This window comes from Aedes albopictus, chromosome 2 (genome assembly GCF_035046485.1).
Source record: "Aedes albopictus strain Foshan chromosome 2, AalbF5, whole genome shotgun sequence".
NCBI lineage: Eukaryota > Metazoa > Arthropoda > Insecta > Diptera > Culicidae > Aedes > Aedes albopictus.
The window spans coordinates 380,377,938-380,399,155 of NC_085137.1; the positions used below are offsets into that span (position 1 = coordinate 380,377,938).

At 40.0% G+C, this 21,218-nt stretch overlaps 1 protein-coding gene across 2 annotated transcripts; it reads right to left on the minus strand.

The window, feature by feature from the left end:
• Positions 1-3,253: 3,253 nt before the first annotated feature.
• Positions 3,254-5,851, minus strand: LOC109425671 (uncharacterized). 2 transcript variants are annotated; one of them, XM_019700937.3, is made up of 3 exons: positions 5,339-5,851; positions 5,160-5,278; positions 3,254-4,475 (listed from the first exon to the last, which is right to left on the minus strand). In XM_019700937.3, exons 2-3 carry the CDS (start codon positions 5,275-5,277, stop codon positions 3,547-3,549), a joined length of 1,047 nt encoding a protein of 348 aa, XP_019556482.2. In that variant the 5' UTR covers position 5,278; positions 5,339-5,851; the 3' UTR covers positions 3,254-3,546. The 2 variants fall into 2 exon arrangements, with proteins under 2 accessions (XP_019556482.2, XP_062704917.1); XM_062848933.1 differs by having other exon boundaries at positions 5,160-5,280; positions 5,450-5,849.
• Positions 5,852-21,218: the final 15,367 nt, after the last annotated feature.

Sequence of the window (21,218 nt, forward strand, 5' to 3'; positions counted from 1 at the left end):
GTTCTACAATGGCCAACAGTATTTCAGATAACGCAATATTAGCCCAGAATGATGTATTTTGATAATCACGATGTTTGAGATGGCGCATGACGGTATTGAACCATTTTCAAAACTTGGCCCCGGAACTGGATTCCGGAAAATCCGTATACCGATTCCATAATGGCCAAATGTATCCTAAGTGGCCAATCATTATGATAAAGTGCCATAATTTTCAAAATCATGAAGTTTGATATGTCGCATGATGGTGTTTGTTTATTTTCGAAAATTGGACCCCGGAACCGATTTACGGGAAATCCGAATACCGCTTCCAAAATGGCCAACAGTATTTCAGACAACGCCAAAACAGCACAGAATGATGCATCTTGAAAAATCATGAAGTTTGAGGTGTCGCATGATGGGATTGAATCATATTCAAAAATTGACCCCGGAACCGGTTCGCCGGAACATTCGCCGGGATGGACTTCTAGACAATTTTTTCTATCATTCTAGTGCACTTAGGTCTGAAAACTGAACGGCTCTCATATCGAAAATTTACTTTTTCCAAAATGGCCAAATCGAATGACCCATTTTGATTCCGGAATAACTCCGGAACCAGGTGGCCATTCCAACAATCCCTTGCAAATCCTTAAAATAGAAGGATATCCGCTTATTGTGTCAAAGTTTGGTCGAAAAATATTGAAAAACAAAAAAGTTATAGCGAAAAGAGTATTTTTTCGCATTCTCGTAAGGGGGGGTTGGTAACGGAAGGGTTAAAAATAACATGCATAAAAAGAGGTTTGAGTATACCAAAATTGAGTCTACGTAGTTCACGGACAGCGGATTTGAAGCACATTTTTTTTTGACGTTTCCACTTCTTGGTGGAGTTTGTAGCACATTTCTATTTCAAAATTACAAATCTATGTTCTGCATGTAAAAAAAGTGAATAAAGTCGTTACGAGTGACATTGGGCCTAGGGGGCTGTCCATAAACCACGTGGTCATTTTTTGGGACTTTTCAAGCCCCCCCCCCCCCCGTGGTCATTTTCCCATACAAAATTTTTAATTCGTCCATACAAAATGGTCATTGGCAATTGATAAGAGCAGGACCAACCTGCCGATACTAAGGAAGTTTTTACACAAATACGAGTTAAATATTTAAGTCATTTATTTTGCACGCCAGTCAGGAATAGATGAGGATTTTCTCAAAAAGGTTAGAAGGAGAGAGAGTGGCGTAAAACGAGCTCAATACACTGAATTCCAGCATCGTGCTGCGAATGACACCCTCCTTATCTGAAACTATAGAGATTTTTGCAGTTTGTGTCAAAAACTCAATCGAATCCATCCACTCCGAGCAGAGATATTGAATTTATTCGCGTTTCATTCCTATTTTTTCCAGTTTGGTGGTTCTCTACGGGCTCGAGACTTGGACTATGTCTAAGCAGGACATGTAAGGACTCGAAGTGTTCGAGCATCGGGTGCTTGGTGGTGAAGAATTAATCACGAGCTCGCTGCAGTCAACGGCGAACCTAGTCTCCGGAAGGTGACAAAAGCTGGAAGGATACGATGAGCGGGACATGTTGTGAGAATGCCGAACAACAACCCTACTAAGCTGGTGTTCGATATTTACAATACGATGGTTTCAAAAAGCTTCAAGTGCGCTTCAGTGGCATAGGGTTTTAGGAAGGATTTGAGATATGTTTTAAGGTATCTAAAGCTCTTACAGAGGCGTTTCGTAAGTTTTAAGGAGCTTTTCAAAGATATTACTGAAGTATCAGGGCTGGATCTGAATCCCCCTGAAAACCCCTTGAGAACCTCTAAAACGTTCAAGTGAAATATCACACAAACCCCCGGACCTTCCTGACGAACCTCTGAATCCTTCTCAGACTTGATGGAATTCCACTGACGCCCCCTATAAAGTCCCTGGATTCCCATGAGACCTTCTGAAACAACCCTGAAACCCTCTGAAACCTCTTGAAATAACAGGGTTAAACGCTTCTTAATCCTCCTGATAGCCTCTTAATCACCCCTAGCGCCTACTAAAACGTACCTGAATATTCCTGAGACACTCTAACCCTAGACACATTTTTTAGTCAAATAGACTAGAAGAGGTTCTTGAACCATTGTAAAACTAATTTAAATGGTATCTGGTTTTATGACGGTTTTCAGAACCTCTATAAGGCTAATTGGGCATTAAAATGTTACTTAGGAGTACTCCCTTAAATACCCTGAAACGGTGTCCGTATATGGCCGAATGCCGTTTCGTCGAAAGTCGTTTGACCGAAAGTCATATGGTCGATGACGATCAAATAAATTCAGAGAAATACAATTCTTAAAAATATTCCTTCTTTTAATTATAGGCTATTCATTTTAGTTTAACCATACAGGGATTGGTTGGCACTAAATCTACCATTTTTTTATTACATATTTTTTCCTCTATTAACTCAAAGGCTGTTATGTCGAGATGTAGTGATGTGGAGTACTGTGGCATGATCACTTAAGTGCGTCATTCATTATTCGGCCAAACGGCCTTCGGCCAAATAACCCAGAACCTCTAGAACACGCTAACCATCGCCTATTAGATCCACTAAAACGTCATAAAACTCCTCTGACTTACCATGAGATCCTCTGAAACTCCCCTGAAATACCATGCATCTTCTTGAGACCCCTAAAGTTCCCCTGAGACCCATCGAAACGCCCTTGAAAACTTTTGAAACCTTTCTGAATCTTCTTGAGGGCCCTTTCTGAAATGCCCCCCAGAACTCCTCAAACCTTCTGCATCTCTCTGAACCTCTCTTAAATACCCTTAATACCTTCTAGAACCACCTCGGAGATTTTCCGAAACACCTCTTACGAGCCCTGAAATGTCTCTGTCTCTGTCCTAAAACCACCTTGAAACTATCCTGATATTCTTCAGGAACCCATGTAAAATCCTCATTATACCCCTCTATTGTTACGCTTTAAGACCTCCTAGATTTCCCTTCAACTCCTCCATCTCTTAGATTTTCAGAAACATTATTTTACTAATCCTTGCAAAGCAAGCAAGATAGTCGTGGCAATGAACTAGTTATGTCGAAGTACATGATTGTAGGTGAAGACATAGGCAGGTGGTGTTGCATAGAAAGTAGTTAATGTATTGTGACCTCAACAGTAACAGTATTACCTTGATTCTTGCTTTTTTTAGGCATTCCACAAAACACAGACCAGATTTTATTGTCATCTAAAGTGGATTTTTTAGGACATTTCGGACCATGTTCAATAAACTTTCCCAGTCACCATTAAAATATTCCAAAATTTATTTATTGAAATTAAATCTTGACTCAAAATGTAACTACACATTTCCATGCCATGTAGGAACAGGCACAGTGAGTGCCGGCGACAATTAGCAACAGCCTACGGAATGAGATTAAATAAAAATTAGGTTGGAAATTAGAACAGCTAACGCACACTACAGCACTTGTTCACATGGCGTGCCCTACCAGGCAGATCCTCGCACTCATTCCTTTCAACAATCGAATTCCCCATAAAACCCCCCAGTTTCTCGCACACGCACATCCAAAAAGGTTCAAAATTAAGCTAGCGGTTGATCTGGTCCTATATCGTCCAGCTGGGCTTCAACCACCGGAGCCGGTTCGACGGGCAGCAGTGGCACATTTTTGACGACAACCTCACTGGCAACGGTGGCTTCGGCTGTCAGTGGAATCGTGTTGCTCAAGACTACTGCAGGAGGGGCTGCAGCCGTCGATGCAGGAGGAAGCGATTCCGCAGCGGCCGTTGCGGACGGTGATGCTTCTTCCGGGGTAGAAGCAACCGTTGCAGCTACCGGTGCCGCTTTCTCTTCCGCTGTATTGGCGGGCGATGAGGCGAGTGTTGTGGTAGTTGACGTTGAAGTGGTTGTTGGCGGCGGTGGCGGGGTTGTCGTTGTAGTGGTAGTTGTTGTGGTGGGGGCAGGAGTGGTAGTCGTCGTAGTTGTGGAGGTGGTGGTTGTAGTCGTAGTTGCCGTTTTACCTGCTAGGAACTGTGAACCAGAAGGACGCGTAGGACGACCTCCTCGACGTCTGGTGGTTCGCGTAGTTACAGAAGTGGTTTCCGGTTCGGGAGTCGTGGTTGTTGTACGTTTGGTGGAGGTTCTAGGAACACGCGAAGGCAGAACAGCCTTTGTGCCAGGAGCGCGAGGAACCGGTGGTGGACGAGTCGGCCTGGTTCGACGAGTTGCTACAGAAGAAACGGAAGAGCTTTCGGAGGACTCGGTGGTTGTAGTAGTTTTCAAAGTAGTAGCGGGAGTTCCGGAATCTTCAGTTGCCTTGGCCTTGGCCTCCTTTGGAGAGTATGCAAATTTCTTACGAGCCAGCAGTGGATGCAGACCCTTCTTTTGAACTGGAGCTACGGTGCTGCTGGTTGTAGTGGTTGTGGCTTCCGTGGTTCTGGCTTCTTCGGATTTCGGCTCCAAAGCATCCGCTATCGGAACACCGGGTCGGCTCAGATCGTCATGCTTGTAAACTGAAAACAATGTTTGAATTCGTTGTAAAACATATTCCAAAATTGGCCCAAACTTGGACTCGGTACCTTCACCCCACACTTTGCCTGGAAACCGGTTTGCCGACTGATCGAGTGTTAGTGATGCTGGTTGTGCGGACTTGGAATGGTGATTAGTGGTGCCACCTGACCCAACCGTCGTAGCCTTAGCAGCTGATTTTGCATCGTCGTCGACCTCGTCATAAAACGAGATTTCACTGGTTGTACCAACACTGTCACTACTGGTTGTCGTCGAGGATTGTGCAAATGCAAAACCCACCGCTACGTTACTCTTCTTCAGGTTATCGAGAAAATAATCACTGAAGGACGTAAAACTCCCAAAGGCAAGTTCTCGCAACTGTTGGTCGTGTCTTTCTGCTACTCTACCGATTTCTGTGTCTAAAAGCAGCTTTTGAGCGTCAGTTAAGCCTTCAGTACCTCGCCTCTTTTGTATGCCACTCGGGCTATCAGTGATGGATTTATGATGAGATAAGCGTGAATTATGCTGAACATGATTTGCATTAATGTGACGATTACGTCTAGAGTGATGATCATGATGATAGTAATGGTGAAGTTGATGATTGAAGTTAGTGCGTTTATGAGCGTTACCACACGAAGGACTCTCCCCTGAACCAAGAATCCCATCATTACTCAATAATTGCAACTGACCTTTAGTTCCAACGCGTCCTCCCCTTCGCAACAGCAACGATCGTAAACCTTCCTCCTGAGGCAGCGACGCGACCAGCGGCACCAGGAGACAGAGCCACACCAAAAGTCTGTAATTCATTCTGAAACACCACAGACAAGAAAATGACTAAGTTCAAAACCACAAATGTTGCACACTCAACGTTAAGTAAATCAGCACAATTCAAATTCGCAGTCCGTGTTCTAGTTTCGAGGTAAGTCAACACGAAACCCCCAATATCCAATCCACTGTAATGGTTTTGTCGGCTCACCTAAAAAAATAGTTATTCTGCTACCAATAACCACCCTCCAAACACCGCTTTACAAACAATGACTATTCAACAACCGAAAGAAAAAAAAACCTCTCGAAATCCCTTTCGATTGCCACCGCGACGACGACGACAACGACAACGAAACCGACTATGCTAGAGCACTACGTCCACGACGGCGTAGCTGATCTAAAAAGGAACTGGCGCAGCGAGACCCAATGCGCGACTAACTACGGGTACGATTGATCACAGAATGAAAGGTGATTTCGATACTGCCAGCTAGCGAACAGCCAGCCGCCGCATGGCATTTCACCGAACCAGCACCAGCACGCCATCCCATAGGCCAGCCAGCAGCTAGCTACTACTATACCTTAGCACTGCCGCCGCAGCCACCGTCACCGAAACCACTCACTCACGATCTATGTAGTACCTACCTAACAAGGAGGTTCCCAAGTTCACGCTGAAGTGGTTTTGGTGCGACTCAGTTCTACGTTTTTGTACCATGTTTATACTTCCTTAGATTAGTGATTTGGTAGAGCTGCTCAAGGGTGTGAGATATTGATTGGAATAGGATTTCAATAACAGAATTACCGAAGGAAGTATGAAGCTTGAAATGTACTGGTACAGGAAAATTTTCCAAACTTTTATCGCTTCTCAGCAATAATAGAATGGGATCTATAAAGGGTTCACATTTCTCAGGTGATGACCGCACAGTTGCTCAACAAGATACGAACTAATCAATGTGCTTCAAGCCCGCAGATCTTTCACTTCTATTGTTCATTGAAAGGAGATGTTCAAAGTAATTGAAAACCGATCATTGAAGGCTTACTTTTGCAGGTCCGTAGGGGAGACTGGGGAGACTTGATCCCTTTTTCTTAATTTACCTGAAACTTTAAGAAAACACACAAAACTAGATCCGATTTTCATACAAAATGGCAGGTAAACATCTATTGCAAGTTAATACACAAGAGAAGGCCTTTAACTTATTGATAAAGTTTTCAAAACTGTGTTTTTATGGAGGCATGTCTTATGATGTATTTTTCTAAAATGGGTGACACTTGATCCCTCTTTGAACACATGGTTTATTTAAAGGGAAAATAATTCCAGAGTCTTCCTATTCATTTTCTTTTCGAGTTTTCTTGTAGTGTCGATGAATATGGAGTGTTTGAAATTGTAAGATTTCCTTAAATTTTTAAGGATATGCCGTATTTTCAAAGTGGGGAGACTTGATCCTCCTTTTCTTGGTTTGTACTAAAGCTATAATTATCTGACACATTATATCGTTTAAAAGACTAGAATTCCAAGTAAATAGAGGCTTCCGAATAGAATTTTATTTTTCACATGTATAATGTGTGTGTAATCCTCGAGAGATCAAGTCTCCCCATGTCACTGTTGTGTATACTAAGCTGAATTATTTAAAATATGTTAACAACAGCCTTATTTGGATAAATAAGTTTGAAAGTATTTTATTTAAACTATGTGCTGTGAAATTTTGACACGATTTGGTTCAAGTTTCACAAAGTTATTGAGATTTTCGGAATCGCCTAAAAGATTTCTGAAGGACTGAAAACAAACCATTAGCCGTTAAAAAATAATGCAATGTACAATCGAAATCACTTGTAGCCAAAGCATAGTCGTTTGTCCAGGAGTAACTTTGGAAAAAATATGCTTGAAGAAAAATGTTTTTGATTCCGAGCAAATATGGGGGGAACAAGTCTCCCCAGGGATCAAGTCTCCTCAGTCTCCCCTACCTATTTAACACAAAATCAACTAAGAAGACCAATCCGTCAAAACTTTTTCATTGCATGACAATCTTTTTTAGATGCATATCAAATTAATTGGAATTGAGTTTGATCGCAGCTGCCGTCGAGTATAGACGCAGGAAATGTATACTTCGTAGTGAACTCTTAATTTGCCATCAGTTGGTGCGGCGCAAACGGTTCCGTGCGTCTTTTGTCTCCCGGTCGTTCACCGTTTGTTTGCTCATCAGTGGTGCTTTTTGTGCTATCGGGAACATCTTCATATCGAAATGTGTGACATAATCAATACCGCACAATTTCGATTCCCGGCGGGTAGTCCGCGACCGTCCTGGGCAGAAATAGCTAGTTTCCTGAAATCGCTGGAAACTGATTTGCTGCTTATTGAATCAGCATATAAGACGGCAAATGATCGTTCGTTGTTTTTGAAGTTTTCGTCGTTGGAGGCAATGAAGGAAGCTTTGAGGAAAAATGCGGATCCGAAAAAGTTCATCTACGACAACGGGAAGACCGTCGAAGTGCGGATGTGCATTGATGGCGCGAATGTGCAATATGTGCGGGTTTTCGATTTGCCGCCGGAGCTGAGTGACGAGTGCTTGTCATTGGTACTCGCAGAATATGGAAAAATAGATCAAGTGATTCGCGAAAAGTTCGCCGCGGAATCGGGACTCGGTCATATCCACAATGGCGTGCGAGGAGTATTCATAGACGTTAAAAAGGACATACCACCAATGATTGACGTCGGAAGGTGGAAAAGACGGATTTTTCACAACGGATTGAAAGATACCTGCTTCCTGTGCCGAGCAGTCGGCCATCGGAAAGATTCATGTCCTCAACGAAGAACTCGAACACACCAGGCGGATCAACAGCGGTAAGTAACGGAAACCTGCTCGTATGCAGCTATTGTGTCGCAGGGTTCGGTTTCTCCGGAACAGAAATTAATATCGGAAGATGATATGATTGAAGTGTTGGAGGATCAGCCGTTGGACACAACAACAGATGGAGAACAAGCACAATCAGGGGTTCCTGGAGAAGATTCGGAAAATGAATGGCGCCCGATGACACAGATGGAAAAACTGGAAGAAGTAGCCAAGGTCATTAAGGATGTGATGGGAAATCCGACTGCTGATCAGCGTAGGGCTCAATTCGCCGCATCTGGTTCAAGCTCAGGTTCCGGACCGCGGGTGAAGAAGAAATGCGCACGAAGAACGCTTTACTAGGATTGTTTTCAAATTGTCATTAGAATGTTTAAATATTAAATAGAATTTCGGCTCCGTAAAGTTTTTTGCTAAACAATTGAGCCTATACAAATAAATGATTTAGAAAAAAAAAACCCTAATTAATCCACCTAGCGGTGATGGCGCCTTTCTCGTGCCTTTAAAAACACATTTCAACACAACTCAAGTGACATGTTGATGAATATAGAACTTGCATACGTTTAACAGAAATCCATTTCATGACATCATATCGTTTATATTGTTTTTGATTTTTGAGCCGCAATTTTAAATTTTGGGTCGCCGTTTAGGTAAGTCCGGCAGCTTGTAAATTCTGGTCGCTATTTTTGGACTCCAGACTTCTTCCCCATACCAGATACACCCATATTGAATGGCTTTAAAGCTCAAAACTTCATTTAACAGCCGCCATTTTGAATGTTGAGACGCCTTCTTCTGGTAGTATTTTTGAACTCCGGTTGTCTTCCCCATACCAAACATGCCCATATTGAACGGTTTTAGAGCCCAAAACTCCATTAAACAGAAGTCATTTTGAGTTTTAAGCTGCCATCTTGGATTTAGACCACCATCTTGGATACTATGTTTGTCATTTTTGAAGTCCAGATTTCTTCCCCATTTCAAATAGATCCATATTGCATGGTTTCAAGTCCTAAAGCTCCATTAAATGGCCATAACGTAACACTTCGACCTATCAGAACCATTTAATAGCAAACAATGCGGTAAAATTCCAGTTTGATTCGAGCTATAATCTGAATAATCCGCTAATGGGAAGTGCCTTAAAAATGAGTGAACTTTTTTTGCGCACAGACACAGAGGTACATACACATTTTTTTGGAACACAACTTTTTCGATTCCTTTTGGCGTCCAAAACAACAGTGCAAAATTTGGGAGCGATCGGTTGCGTCCCCGTATCCCGCATTGCGATTGAAATTTGTATGGAATTTAGTATGGAAAAACTTGTTTTTTTTTGCATTTTTTTCCTAAATTGATTTTTTTTGTCTAAAACGATCTAACTGATGACGTTGAAGTATAGCCTGGGACATGCTGAAAAATTTTACCGAAGACCGCATAGTGATCCGACACTTGTGAAAAAAGTTATAACGTGCAGATTTCCCAGTGGTGCTTAACATTTAACATGTGGAGGAATAACATCAATAAAATCTCAACTTCTGGCCTAAGTTACCAAGGGAATAACTTTTTTCACAAGCATCGGATCACTTTGCAGTCTTCGGCATATCCTAGACTATACTTTAACGTCATTAGTTACATGGTGTTAGACAAAAGAATTCAAATTATGAATAAAATGCAAAAAAGTACGTTTTCCCATACTACATTTCATACAAATTTCAGCTTTGTTCCGTTGATGCGATCAAATTTATATTTTCTCCATACAACGTTGACCCACTCTTATACACACATACAGACATCATTTCAATTCGTCGAACTGAGTTGATTGGTATATGTGGCTTGACCCTCCGAGCCTTCTATGGAAAATTGGTTTTTTGAGTGAAAATATAGACTTTCATTACAATTCGGTGTACGTGAAAAGCAAAACAATACTTTCGAGCTTATTTGCTTTAGAAAACTTAGTTATTTAACTAACCCAATAGATTGAAAGATCTTTTGTGATAGAAAATTATGTAAAAAAAAGGTTTAAAAGCTGCGATATGTTTGAACATTTTCAAGTAATAGCCAGTTCGAGGCAAGCAAAGTCAAAAACATGTAAAGTTCAATTACTACGTAACGGTTGAGATTTGACCATATGCGTTCACATTTTTTTCACCATTTATGATCCTCTATCACTACTTAAAAAGTTTGCATTCACCCATCGGGACCCCCCGGAACCAATTCCGCAACACTACCGGTTCAGATATGGTTTGATACTGTTTTCCTGCTAACCGTTCATCAGGTTACCGAAAATGCCGCTGTTTGATGTGTCGCATACATGGGTTTGGTTCTCTTTTATATTGGGCAACTTCCGGCGGGACAAACAGAACCGGTTCCGGAACACTACCGGTTCTATTATGGTCTGAGACTATTTTCCTGCTTATCGAAAATGCCGCTGTTTGATGTGTCGCATGAATGAGTTATGTTCAATTTTATATTTGGCCACTTCCGGCGGGACATCCAGAACCGGTTCCGGAACACTACCGGTTCAGATATGGTCTGATACTATTTTCCTGCCAACCGTTCATCAGGTTTCCGAAAACGCCGCTGTTTGATGTGTCGCATTAATGAGTTATGTTCAATTTTATATTTGGCCACTTCCGGCGGGACACCCAGAACCCGTTCCGGAACACCACCGGTTCAGATATGGTCTTATACTGTTTTCCTGCTTACCGTTCATCAGGTTATCGAAAATGCCGCTGTTTGATGTGTCGCATGCATGGGTTTGGTTCACTTTTATATTTGGCCACTTCCGGCGGGACATCCGGAACCGGCTCCGGAACACTATCGGTCCTGATATGATCCGAGACTATTTTCCTGCTTACCGTTCCTCAGATGATCGCAAATGCCGTGGTTTGATATGTCGTATGCATGGGTTTGTTGCATTTTCATGTCTGGCCCCTCCCAGGGGTACCGGTCCGGAACACCTAAATAACCATAACTCCGGAACGGCTCGACCGATCTGAACCATTTTCAATAGGAAACAATGGGACTGTATGCCGCGTCGAATGAACCGTCGGTCATTAAAATCGGTTGAGCTTTACTGCCAAAAAGTGATGTGAGTTTTTTGTACACACACATACACACATACACACACACGCACACACATACACACATACACACATACACACACAGACATCACCTCAATTCGTCGAGCTGAGTCGATTGGTATATGTGACTCGACCCTCCGGGCCTTCTATCAAAAAGTCATTTTTGGAGTGAACATATAGCCTTTCCAGTACACTTAGTGTACGAGAAAGGCAAAAAAATAATTGGAATCACACTTCAGGGGCCATGTACAAATTACATCACGCTTTTAGGTGGAGAGGGGTTTTGCATAACGTGACAACCCGTTCAAAAATTAGTGAGGTCCCATACAAAAAGTTTGGCATAGGGGGAGGGGGTTGAAAAAAGTCGATTTTTGCGTGACATAATTTGTGTAGCACCCCTCATGAGAAAGATTGCTTTAGTTAATTTTAGGTAAAGCTTAATTACGTTCAATGCCATTTGGGGCCAAAGACGTGTTATCTTTAGCTTATGAAAGTAGGGTATCGGGATGCTTCGTTGGCATAGCCCCCTCGTTCGGCCTATCTCAATGTAAACCAAAAATTCAAACAAACACGCATAACCAAATATCGGAAAAGCTATGCGCCAAACGACTGTAACATTTCGTTTCAATTTTAGCACTTTGGAGCATTAAAATTGAATGAAAATGTCACTTTATTTAACTTTTGTAGACGCCATGATTCTTCGGCTTAGTGGGTAGTCTATACACATGATCATAAATGGCATGATTCTGGAACATTTAGAATTTACTTTTCAATAACTTAACATTTGATGCGACGATTAAAGACGCTATTTTGAACTTGTGTATTTGTTTTCAACGAATAATAACTATTTTACAAATTGAATGTGGGCCGAATATTGAGGACATTTTTTTCACTATGTACCCAAATCTTGGCCCATCAGTAAAATGACGTCAAAAACAACGATAAAAAGACGTTAACAACATTTCTTGCGTAAGAACCAGAAAGAACGAACAGGAAGAAAGATTTTGTGTACGGTGACTGTAAAAATATAACACAATAATAGGGTTGCGTTGTTTTCGTTACTAGATTAAGAATGAATTTTAGTTAAAGTGATTTATTTACAGTTTTTTTGAAAATTTGGCTCCGAATATGTAATTTGAAAGTAAGGTTGGTGAATAAACAGAGATAATACTTCAGCAGAAATATTGAAAAAATGAGATAATAAGTGGTTCTAGTGCATGGAAAGCAATAGGCCAACGTTGTATCCACTAATAGGCCAATTTTTGTACCATAGACCAACGTTGCATACCATGGCATCGAATCTGTTCAGCTTAATTAAGTAAATTTTTGAATATTTACGTAAGTTTACTTCCAATTGGTGAAACATGCATTGCCTAGACTGTGTAATAGGGTCAACATATTATTTCTAGTGCTATTAATTCATGAGTTATGGGCAAAATTGTCAAGGCGGCTTGCAAATTTGGCCAAGGAATGGTACACATACCCTATATATATATATATATATATATTTTTTTTTTTGTTTAGAGACCTTTTAACCTATGATGGTCATTCAGGTCTTTACGTATATTTAATTCAAAAGAAAAAAATTATCTACATTTTTTCTTAATAAATTTGTCTACTTTCCCACTGTGTTTATTAAAGCGAACAATCCACTTGTCTATGTCGTCAGGTGCTGGTTCGGGTTCCGAATCTGACAAATCCATGCTGCTCATCGTTTCAGTTTCGTTCTCATCACTTTCATATTCCGTTGTAGCGTTAGTTCTTTTGGGCGACGGTGGTTTCGTCTCCGAGGGGCTCAGCTGGCGAGCATTCCGTTTCTCTCGATGCTGTACGTTTCTCTCTGTTGAACTCTGCACCGTTGATGCGGTAGATGCAATTGCTTCGGCTGTTGTTTTTTGTCATTTCTGCTGCTGGTTTCGGTAATACTTTTGCTAGCTTTTCTATTATCTGAGCAGGTTCTACCTGCATGAAGAGGCTGCAAACAGTGGCGGCAACTCTTTGGTTGGTTTTTGTAGGTGATCAGGGTCTGTTCAGCTTGTACTGTTATGACTGATTTTATGTGACGTTGTAATGTCATTTTTACTACTCTCACGCCAGAAGGGATACCTTCACAGGCAAAGGTAGGGCATAAACTTGCTCTTGAACGCTGTGAACTTTTTCGTACTGCTTCAGGCATTCCGCAATGTCATCATTCGTGATATTTTCGGATAGGTCATACACTTTCACTTCTGTGCATTCGTCGTCCATATTGGACGCCATCGACTTCGATGGAGTGTTGCTCGACTATCATTTCGGCAGTTTGTCGATCAACGCATTTTACATATGCACAGTTGTGGATATGATGCATTTGCAATCTTTTCAGTTGATCGTTACGCAGACCAAGCACACCATTGATGAAAGCGTGAATATCCGTAAACGAAGGTCGAGTTTTGAAGGTTTTAAAATCCACTTTGAAAGTGTTAACCCGAAACCCGACTACCGCCATTCGTGGCGGGTTAATCGAAGTGAAACTATCTTCGTAGAAGGAGAGGAATAAAAACACGTCTGGTTCTCAGAGTAGCTTGCACAGAACTGGAAAGTATATATGTAATTACTCTAGTTTACAGCATTTTTGAACTCGGTAAGCTGATGATCATTTATAGTGTAGAATCATGCCCTGAGTTTGAAAACGCGAAGGAGAAAAATTACAGTAGAGCAGAGTTTTTTTTTCGACTTTCTATACAAGGTTCATTATTTGAAATCGAATTTTGCTCTATTTTTAAGCAAAGTCGCTCACTTCACACATCTCATTCTCCGTAATCAATGCTCCGATTGAGCTGTTTTTGCCTTTCTCGTACACTAAGTGTACTGGAAAGGCTATATGTTCATTCCAAAAATGACTTTTTGATAGAAGGCCCGGAGGGTCAAATCACATATACCAATCGACTCAGCTCGACGAATTGAGGTGATGTCTGTGTGTGTGTATGTGTGTGTGTATGTGTGTGCGTGTGTGTGTCTGTATGTGTGTGTACAAAAAAACTCACATCACTTTTTGGCAGTAAACCTCATCCGATTTCAATAACCGACGGTTCATTCGACGCGGAATCTGGTCCCATTGTTTCCTATTGAAAATGGTTCGAATCGGTTCAGCCGTTCCGGAGATATGGCCACTTAGGTGTTCCGGAACGGTACCCCAGGAAGGGACCAGATATGAAAATGCATCAAACCTATGCATGCGACACATCAAACCACGGCATTTTCGATAACCTGATGAGCGGTAAGCAGAAAAATAGTATCAGACCATATCTGAACTGGTAGTGTTCCCGAACCGGTTCTGGGCGTCCCGCCGGAAGTGGCCAAATATACAATTGTACCAAACCCATGCAAGCGACACATCAAACCACGGCATTTTAGATGACCTGATGGACAATGAGCAGGAAAATCATCTCAGACCATATCTGAACCGGTAGTGTTCCGGAACCGGTTCTAGGCGTTCCACTGGAAGTGGTCAAAAATACAGTTGAACCAAACCCATGCATGCGACACATCAAACCACGGCATTTTCGATGACCAGATGGACAATGAGCAGGAAAACCATCTCAGACCATATCTGAACCAGTAGTGCTCCGGAACCCGTTCCGGGGTTCCCGCCGAAGTGGTTAAATCTGAAAGAGAAACAAACTCATACATGCGTCACATCAAATAGCGGCTTTTTAGATTACCTAATGAACGGCCAGCAAGAGTTTCGGAATCGGTTTTGAGTGGCCGGAAGAGGCCATATGTAAAAGTAAACCAAATCCAGGCATGTGACACATCAAATCGTGGCTTTTGCGATAACCTGATGAACAGTTAGCTAGAAAATAGCCTTACGTCACACTAAAGACAACTGGTAGTGTTCCGGAATTGGTTCCGAGAGTCCCGTCGAAATTGTCAAACCCTGCATGTGACACCTTCAATTTGCAGCGTTTTTGGTTAACCGATGAGCAGTTAACAAGACAATAATGTTAGACCATATTTGGTTCAGCCGGTAGTTACCCGGAATCAGATCCGGGTAGTAAAATGTAAAATTTAACCAAACCCATGGATGCGGTACATCAAATCCCGACCAGTCTTGTAAACATTCGACACTTTTTACTACCTTCATTTCGTTGCCGCAGTCGGGTGTCAGTCGGCTTTGTTACATTCGTGCGCTTTCGTTACCTCTTACCTACACACAACACGAGCAGTAGAACGGAGATCAATAAACATAAGAAAGGGTCAAATCAATGTCATTTGACACGATGACATGTGTCTAATTCTAGCTTTACGCATAGATTTTCAGCCAATTCCGATTATGAATGTTAATATTAGTTTATTATTGCATGTTGCATTGAATACGACACACAGATGGGCAACATAGCTCTTATTATGGAAGAAGACAGGAATAACAAAAGCCGAACCGTCTCCCGATGCCGCTATCGTGGTGAAGTGCATTCGTTTGACATTTTTGTTTCGAACAGTAGTTTGATTGCTTGTGTTGCGAATGTCGGAGACAAAGGAGGTCGAATATCGACGAAAAGATTCAAATGACTGTGATCTCTAACAAGACTGATCACGACTTATCGACAATCTGATGGAAAAATAGAGTCAGACCACATTAGATTCCCGGTAGTGTTGCGGGTTCAGCTGTGGCTTCGAAAGTGGTTAGAAGTAAAAGTGAAGCAAACCCATTCATGCGATATATCAAATCGCGGTGATTAGGTAAAGGTGAATAAATAGCAATAAAATATTCTCAGACCATAATTGGTACAACTGGTAGTGTCATGGTCCATGACTCATGGAATCAGATCCGGCTATCCCACCGGAAATTACCAAATATAAAAATGAACCAAACCCATACATACGACACATCAGATCGCAGATTTCTTGATAATCTAATGAACGGTTAGCAAGAAAATAGCCTTAGATCACATTAGAGACTAGCTGTTGTGTAGCAGAACCAACGTTCATGTGAAAAATTAAATCGTGGCTTTTTTAATGGCCTGATAAACATTAGGTATGAACAACAGTGACGAATAGGTCTAAGTTCTTATACATGAGAACAAAATATAGACAAAACTAAAGCGATCTCATCGAATCGTACCATTTCAGATTCCTAAGGTGTAAATTTATAGCAAGATGGGTTAACGTTGAATGGAAAAATAAGAATTTGATCGCGTCAACAGAAGATGGTGGCTGTTTTAAGGAATTTTGAGCTCTAACCCGATCAGAAAGGCATAACAAAAACATAACATAATTATATCAACAGTTGATATCTATATCAAGGTTTGTTATATGTAGATATATTTGTTGGAATCGGTACGAAAACTAGTTTGTATTATTTCAAGATTCTAACAAAGTCAGTTACAATAAATGAATATGTGATTTGATCATCATTACATCAACATTATAACAAACTCAGTAATAATTTTTAAAATGGAATGCGTAACTAATCAATATTTTTTGGTAGTGTTTAGTGCGTAAATTAACCGCTGTATGGCGCCATTGTGTTTATAAAATACACAATTGTTGATATCCTTTATTATATGAACTACCAAAAAAGCTCATGTCTTCATCAAATTTGTACAGAAAGCTTTTGACTTTGGAAGGTGGCAAATGAGGTAAGCAACTCCACCATTACGTGATGATATTGAGTAATTTTAAATGTTTCTTATCATGATCCAGATCACCTGCACCGTTCGTATGTTCAGCAAAGTTGTTCATGATTCTTGAAATTCACGAATGGTGTAAAATTGTATGCAAAATTTCACTACTATGAGCTGTTTGATATGATAAATCTCATTATTCTGCTGACCTAGGAAGTTCGGATCATCACTCATCAGCGAAGTTGTCGAGAAGTCTTAGGCTCTCAATTGGAAAATGTTATATGTAATTGAACTGCGGCGTTAACATTTGTTTACAGGATTTTGTACATGTCTTACAGGTTGAATGTTTATTATGGATGGCCACGGAGTACTCTCAGGGAATATTTCTAGGGATATTAAAAGTATTTCTCTTGTAGGTCTTCTAGGGAGCTCACTAGAAGTTCTTCCAGAGATCTCTCCGAGAGTTTCCATAAGAAATTTCTCCACGTATTCTTCCGGGTAATCCTCTAAGGATTACCATTCCTCCATGACTTTTTCCATGACCTCCTCTTTGAATTATTCAAAGAACTTTGCCCCAAGTATTTGTTGGAAGATTAGTTCATATACATGTTGAGATCCCAAGTAAACCACTCCTATGATTTCTGATGATAGAACACGAAAACACATTCCAATTCACCAATTATATTTTAACGACCAGATTACGTCACCTTTGATCTGTCGGAGCTATCAACTAAAGGACAAACGTCTTGAAATCCCGCTTCAACAGTGCATCAGAACTTCAGACGCGCAATTCTCAAGAAACATGCATTAACCAATAGTGCATTTTATTATTTAGTTCTTGCTCACTTGTAATAAGTTTAAAATAAGAAGCTCAGGTGCGCTGGTTTTGTTTACGAAGAGATTTGTGCGCTCGAAATCGTGAGTAGGTGCCAAAGTCGGCCATTGTGGCGGCCATTTTGGGATTCTAACAAGTCTGTCCTTAAACTACTAATTGAGTACAGTATACAGATCATTCGTCATAGGGATTTCCCGCAAGGTTTAACTTAAGTTTAAAATCCAACATACATCTCGTCCCTTAAGAATTTCTTCTGAGAATCCAAAAGGAAGATTCTTTAAGACATTTTTAGCAAATTACTTCAGCCTATGCATCAAAAATTCCTTAAAGGATTTTCCATCAGGGAAAATCCATCAGAAATTCTGACGGATCTCAGTAATTAAATTATTAATATATTAAATTAAAGTTCTAGTTTTAAAGTTAAACTTTTCAATCCAATTCCAATTTCTTAGAAATTTCTTAGTATGTGGTCACTCAGTCTCTGTTGTAAATATCACTACAATTAACTACAGCTTTTTTCCGCATAGATAATATGTGTATGCATATCTGCCGATCGAAATAGTTATGTACTACCAAATGAAGTGTAGTTGTTTTGTTAAAGTTAATATAATATTCAGTTCAACAGCGAAACGAAGTGTTTTGATATCCCTTTGGATTTCCTTAACGCTCTGTGTTCGAAAACAAATTACTTCAAGTATTTATCAAAAGGTTTCTTTACAAATTTTATCGACAATTACACCAATGACTTATTATGGAAATGCTTTTTTCTATCCTTTTAAAAATTCATTCATAAATTCCTCTAAGGGAATATTCCTGCAAGAATTTGCGGTGGATATTCCTACCGAAACATTCACCTCTTAAGCGCCATAATACTACTGAACAACTTTGCAGAAGGAATATCATTAATTAATAATAATGAAATAAAATATGCTAAAAAAAACGCTTTAAACATTTAAATAAACGCTGGCGCAACTAGTGCTTAGTTTCACACGTTTCACTAATTGAAAGTCATTAGCCATCTGTTCAACTTAATTAATAACACGAAGATATAATTGCTATCAACTGTATTAAGAACAGTTTCGTGTGACATCCATTCTCGTAGGTACAGCGATGTGGGCTCCAGCTCCGAAGTAGTGAACGCTGGCTCTAGTGCACAACGAGCGCACACGACATTGAAGCTGAGGGACTAAATGGGCTGGTGACGTCATAACTGGGTACGGTGTCGTCATACTTTCCCTCTCCGGTATGTTGGATCAGCGAGTCTATTTATAGAGGAGCTACCAATATGAAGAACCATTTCAGCATATATCGCCCCTCACTTCAAGTGCTGTGATGGCCTCACTGGTAAAAACGACGAGCTCCTGTTCTAGGTTCTAGCCGTCGTAGGTTCGAATCCCTGGGTTTTATGTATACTATGTGGAGAAGTTTTTTGATGCCAGTAACTTTTTACAAAAAATAAAATTTCACTCTAAAAATTGATACCCCAAAAATGAGTTAATTGTTACACTACTTAATTTTTACCCAATATATTTATAACTGCTTTATAACAACATGTGATATAATTTGATTGATTTTTTATATCTCATTTTGTTATAAACTTGTTATAATTATATCAAGACCTGTTATAATTATGTTATGACTAGAGCAATTTTAGTTATAATTTTTGTTATTTTAACACCTAACCGGCGAATTTTATAACTCATACTGTTATGAAAAATCTTTGAAATAAATAACTTAATAGGTTATAATTTTGTTATGCCTTTCTGATCGGGAAAACTATGTAAAATAAGTGTATTTGGTATGGGAAATTTGTTTGGAGTCCACCAGAGTATCCAAGATAGCGGTCCAAAGTCCAAGATAATGGCCCAGTATTCAAGTTAGTGCCTATTTTATAGGATTTCTAATTCTTGCATTATGGGCATATTTTGTATGAAAATATGTCCAGAATTCAAAATTTGTAATCAGAAAACCCAAGCTGTGCGCTGTTTCACAAGGTCTGCAATATGACTAGTTTGAATGGGGAAGAATGCCGGTCTTCGTCCAAAACTGGTAACCAGAAAATCATAAACGACATACCAAAATTCAATACGGCGACTATTTTATGCAATTTTAGGTGCAGAGTCGAAAAATGAATACCAGAACATCCAAGATGGTGTCTCAATGTTCAAGATGGCGGTTAGTTTAGTTGGGGTAGATATCCGGAGTCATAAAATGATGACCGGAAAATCTAAAATGACGTTTCAAAATTTTGCGGCTTCATGACACTTGTTTGGTTTGAGTTTTGGATCGTTGTCTTATATTTTCTGAATATTGGATGTTATGCTGATATAAAATGTATCCATATTGAGTAGATTTAGCAAGCAGTTTTCATTTTATATTTATGTCAATGTCATGAACATGTCGCTCGAGTTTTGTTGAAAGGATATTTTGAAGCACGAGAAAGGCACCATCACCGCTAGGTGGATTAATTAGGTTTTTTACTATAACTCGCCTACATATATATAATATATCAAATAAACGTTTAGAAAGATTTTTTTAATGTTTTGTTTTTATTGGAAAAAATACATTTCTTCATATAATTTTGGATATTTTGCTAAAATTTAAGGAGACCGTCCCTAAAACTCGCCAATATCTTGAATTTCATCAATCCGACGCAAAACCTGCATTCAGATGATCGAATGGTATTATATTCTGCTTTTGATTTATGGAAAAAGATTTAAAATTGGTTAAAACAAAAGGTAAGATATTTGAATTTTAGTAAATTCCTTATTTTGAGAGTTGTTAAACTCGATATTGAGCTAAAACTGAAAAACTGTTCTACTTAAAATTTTTTTGAAGCACGGTTCCGAAATCGGCGCTAAATTGTGCTTCAAAAATTTTAGTCGTTGACTGAAGTTCACGACTTTCATTTCATTTTGTAAACTAGTGTTATATGTCATCGTTAATATAGTATGGGGCTAAGGTACTGGTGGTAACTTAAGGTTGAGGAAGAGTTCGTCGCCTAGTGTAAATGTCCTGGAACAACAAGAAGACAAAGACAAAGACAAATAAAAAGCTGGGAAAAAAGTACAATAAATATTAAAGTACAAAGTAAAACCGAAGAAAGTTGTAAGTATTTATCATGCATCATCGATGGTGCCCAACCCGCCACAGCAGCACTTTCATCTTCATGCGTATTGTTGATAACGAGATATGTGTTTTTTGATATTTGCAAGACAGCCATTGTGTCGGCAACCTATGGGTTCACTCAAATATGTCCTTCAGAGTCTCTTAGGGTAGGACTAGTTCATATCAAGCCCTACCTGCCGTCCGATGTTTACTATGTATTGAAAAACAAAAATCATAGACAAAGGAGTGACCCTTGGTGCATTTATTTACAATGAAGGTGTTTTTGATATATCTTCACATGCTTCAATCAGATCAGCATCATGGCTCCATCGTAGACTAAATTACTGTTTTGCTGACACATCGTTGTATTCCATTATCGTTTGGTTGTGTTGAACTTATTGTGATGCTTTCTCGTCTCAAGTTAAATATCTAGGGGTCATTAAATAGAATATTGAAATGGAGCAGCAACTTTAAGTAGCGTGCGGGCACCGGTTTTGGCCAGTCTAAGGGAAATCATTTTTAT

Coding starts and splice junctions, on each gene's coding strand:
- LOC109425671 (XM_019700937.3), bottom strand. CDS start 5,277: ATGAATTACAGACTTTTGGTGTGGCTCTGTCTCCTGGTGCCGCTGGTC. Junction 4,476..5,159: donor AGGACGCGTTGGAACTAAAG/GTCAGTTGCAAT, acceptor CATTGTTTTCAG/TTTACAAGCATGACGATCTG.